General features: G+C 49.8%; 1 protein-coding gene across 1 annotated transcript; it reads left to right on the forward strand.

The window, feature by feature from the left end:
- Positions 1–1555: 1555 nt before the first annotated feature.
- On the forward strand, positions 1556–3160 carry GMORB2_7563 (mannan polymerase II complex MNN11 subunit; the record flags this gene model as incomplete). The annotated part of the gene is made up of 4 exons (XM_035469528.1): positions 1556–1853; positions 1997–2424; positions 2560–2738; positions 3154–3160. 4 exons carry the CDS (start codon positions 1556–1558, stop codon positions 3158–3160), a joined length of 912 nt encoding a protein of 303 aa, XP_035320622.1.
- Between the last annotated feature and the right edge of the window lie 465 nt (positions 3161–3625).

Consider the following 3625-nt stretch of genomic DNA (forward strand, 5'->3'; position numbering starts at 1 on the left):
AGTGCCCGAGCGCTCAAGAATGTCAGCGACAGGGTCATGGATGTGGGCAACGACGATGACGATGACGATGAATGACCCAAGTCCTCACCCCCCCCTCCCATCAGACAAGTGACAGCAACGTGGAACAAATTACGAGAGAAGATATTCTTCCCTTCTCCTGTCGAGATGCCTGAGCCTCGCGAAATGTTTTTGGAAGCTGTCTGCTTCTACCCAAATCTCGATGTGAAATGTACATACTGCACACTCTTAAGTTGCCTTTGAACTTTGCTCCTCCGCGTCAAGTCAACTAGTCTGTGTGCAGAGATTGAACCTCTCGCTGTCCTGCCTAGGGAGAAGTGGCATCGTTTTGATGTCGTGATCCCGTCTTGGGCGTCAACGCAGAGACTTGTCAGTGGCCCCTGGCCTTTTCTGCCCGGATTGCCATTCTGGTATTTTTCGGTGCAAACCCGTGGGCCTTTTCCTTCTTCTTTGCTAGGTATTGCCTACGCCTTCTCAGGTGTATGCATGGCACGGCTAGTATTGGCTCCTTTTCAAGCCACTGATACATTTATCTATCCTCAGTCTCTGTTCTCTTTGTTGTATGATACTATGTGTATGCGTAGCTTCTACACCCTTGACACGACTACTATACGACTATTCGTACGAGTATCAGTCGACTTTAGTTGGACGGAAAAGAGCCTCATCCAAGTGACTTGGCTCGTTAATCCGTCGTTCTAGACAATCACAGGCGTAAAATGGACATACGGTTGCATGAATTTGTATGTCTTGGGAGTCTCGTTACGGACCCTGGCAAGTTCACGTGGCATTTGTTGGATTCAAAAAGAAGAAAAAAAGGAGGAAGAGGTGAGGACCTTGACAAGGCGGTTAAGAAAGAGTACGTCAATGCATTAAGCTTTTATTTGATTTCCCGATACCATTAATTCATTTTCTGTGTTAACCCCCCCCCCAAATTCTTTTCTATCTCTTTCCTCCATGTGTCATAATATCTCTTTCATTTATTTTATTCTTCTCTCTTTTTTTTTCCCTCTTGCTACTTACTTAGTAGATAAAACCGGACACGCGCAGGCCAGGGTTTATCTTCAACGAGAGTCCCGAACTAGAGCCTTAGTTACTTAGCAGCGACCATTGATTGAACGACAGCCTCTTCCCAAAAACTCCACCACAGACATATTCCTGCGGGCTCACATTGCGACAACCGACGACTACGATCCCCGGCCATCACCCGCTCTGTCCCCTGTCGCTCGTTGCAGACGAAAGAACACCACCGGCGACGAGACGAGGCGATAGCGCACGTCTCCATTCGATCCGAGAGAGGGAAAATAAGGGGGGAAAACATACCCTACGATCGATACGGAGTGGGAGAGACGAAAGGGAGCGGATGAACTCGCCCTCACTCCCTCCCCCCCCCGAGCCTCTGCGTCTACCTAAGGCTAGTCGACGAAAGATAAAAGAAGAATTACTATTTAAAGAAAATAAACATAAAAAGAATTGAGGCATCCCTCAATCGACAAGACGAGGGTAAAAGGAGGAAGCAGAGCGGCAAGAGGAAGAAAAGATGCATTTCGCATATCCAGCACGCAAAAACTCGAACCCGCCGCCGTTCCGTCCACGGCCTTCGCGATCCGCCCAGCTGCTGCGAAGGACGCGGCTGCGGACAATCATCCTGGGCCTGGCGGCCATCCTGGGCATCCTGTACCTCCTGTCCGGGACGACCAAGCCTGATCCCTACAGGGAGCACGTGCCGTCCGGATCGCCGCCCGTGGTCATCGTCACGGTGGTGGACCCTACGACGTACAGCAGCTCGTATCTGAAGAATGTGGAGGAGAATCGCAAACTCTACGCCAAAAAACATGGTCAGTACCCTCTCAAGGGGAGGAGAGGTTGAAATTGTAGGAGGGGAAAGAAGAAGAAGGAGATTGTTTTCTTTTCTTTTCTTTTCTTTCTCTCTCCTGTCCTTTATTCCCTCATCGATCAAACTGACGAGGGCTCCCTACAGGCTACGAGACATTCATCGTCAAGGCGCACGACTACGATACGGGAGGCTACCAGCAGTCTTGGGCAAAGGTCATGGCCATCAGACACGCCATCTCGACGTACCCGGACTGCAAGTACGTCTGGTTCCTGGGCCAGGACGCCTTCGTCGTCGAACCGGGCTGGTCGCTCGACAGGCTCCTCCTGGACCAGCACGTCCTCGAGGGCCTCATGATCAAGGACTACCCCATCGTCCCGCCCGACAGCATCATCAAGACCTTCTCCCACCTCGGCGGCGACGACGCCCACCTCGTCATCAGCCAGGACAAGGACGGGCTCGTCGCGGACAGCCTGATTGTGCGGAATGGGGAGTGGGCCAAGTTCTTCACCGAGACGTGGCTTGATCCGCTGTATCGGAGCTATAATTTTCAAAAGGCCGAGAGGCATGCCTTGGTGGGTTTTTCTCTTTTGTCTTCTTCTTCTTCTTCTTCTTCTTCTTCTTCTTCTCCTTCCTCCTCCTCCTCCTCCTCCTCCTTGTCCTGATCTCACCACACGCATCGAGGGGAAGATGCTAACTGGAATCGATAGGAACACATGGTCCAGTGGCATCCCACCATCCTGTCCAAGGTGGCGCTCGTGCCTCAGCGCAAGATGGCGGCATACGTCTACTCCAACCTCGGAGACGCCTACCAAGAGGGTGACTTTGTGGCCATGCTGACCGGATGCTCCCCGCAGGGAGAGAACAGCTGTGAAAAGGTATCGGAGTGGTACTGGAACAAGTTCCAAGAGAGACTGGCGGCTATCTGATCGGACCGGATCAGCTTCGACGGCCAATTCCTTTTTCTCTCTCTGCTTTCTTTTCTTAACTTCAGTTTAAACATGCACACACACACCCACACCCACACGCACGCACACGCACGCACACACATATACACATACACGTACACATACACACAATCTCGGGGCGAAGATGGCGGGTGGGAGGATAAAACCAAAAGGCTGGAGCTTTAGGAGCATGGTATTTAATTGCTGGCGTTTTTCTTTTTACCTCTTTTTTTTTTGCCAATGTTTTTCATCTTTTTTTTTTTTTTTTGATAATAGGAAGGCAGGGGAAGGAGGGATGATGTATGGATGTATGGATTATTATATTTGACCAGAAACAAAAGATGATGATCAAAAAAGGATCTAGTTTGTAGTATATATATCCTATCGGGAGGATTGGGGGGGAGTTTCATTATATCTTGACAGGACCGATTCGCCGAAAGCATGTACTTTGTCGTATCTATCTGCGGCATGTTGGGGTCACATTTAACATCTTGACATGCATCTTGGGAGATGCCGAGGCTGAAGAGCAGCAATCATGAGCAAGTTGAGAAGGTGGCAGTATGATTGTGATCTCGCCTGCATATACAAGTCTATCAATGTATTACATGATGCCGTTCAAATATTAACTCGATAGATTATAACTCGCCAGATATCGACTATTAATACTACGTAGTATTACTCCGTCTTGATACTCGTAGTCATCAGATGCGTAACGTAATCAAGACAATTGGCGCATGTGATTTGGGCTGGGCAATAAGAACGAGTCTCCACCGGAGCGACAGCAGCATCGCTCCGTCCCCTGCGATAAACCGAGCCATTCCCCATTCCA

This window comes from Geosmithia morbida (genome assembly GCF_012550715.1).
Source record: "Geosmithia morbida isolate 1262 chromosome Unknown scaffold_9, whole genome shotgun sequence".
Classification (NCBI taxonomy): Eukaryota; Fungi; Ascomycota; class Sordariomycetes; order Hypocreales; family Bionectriaceae; genus Geosmithia; species Geosmithia morbida.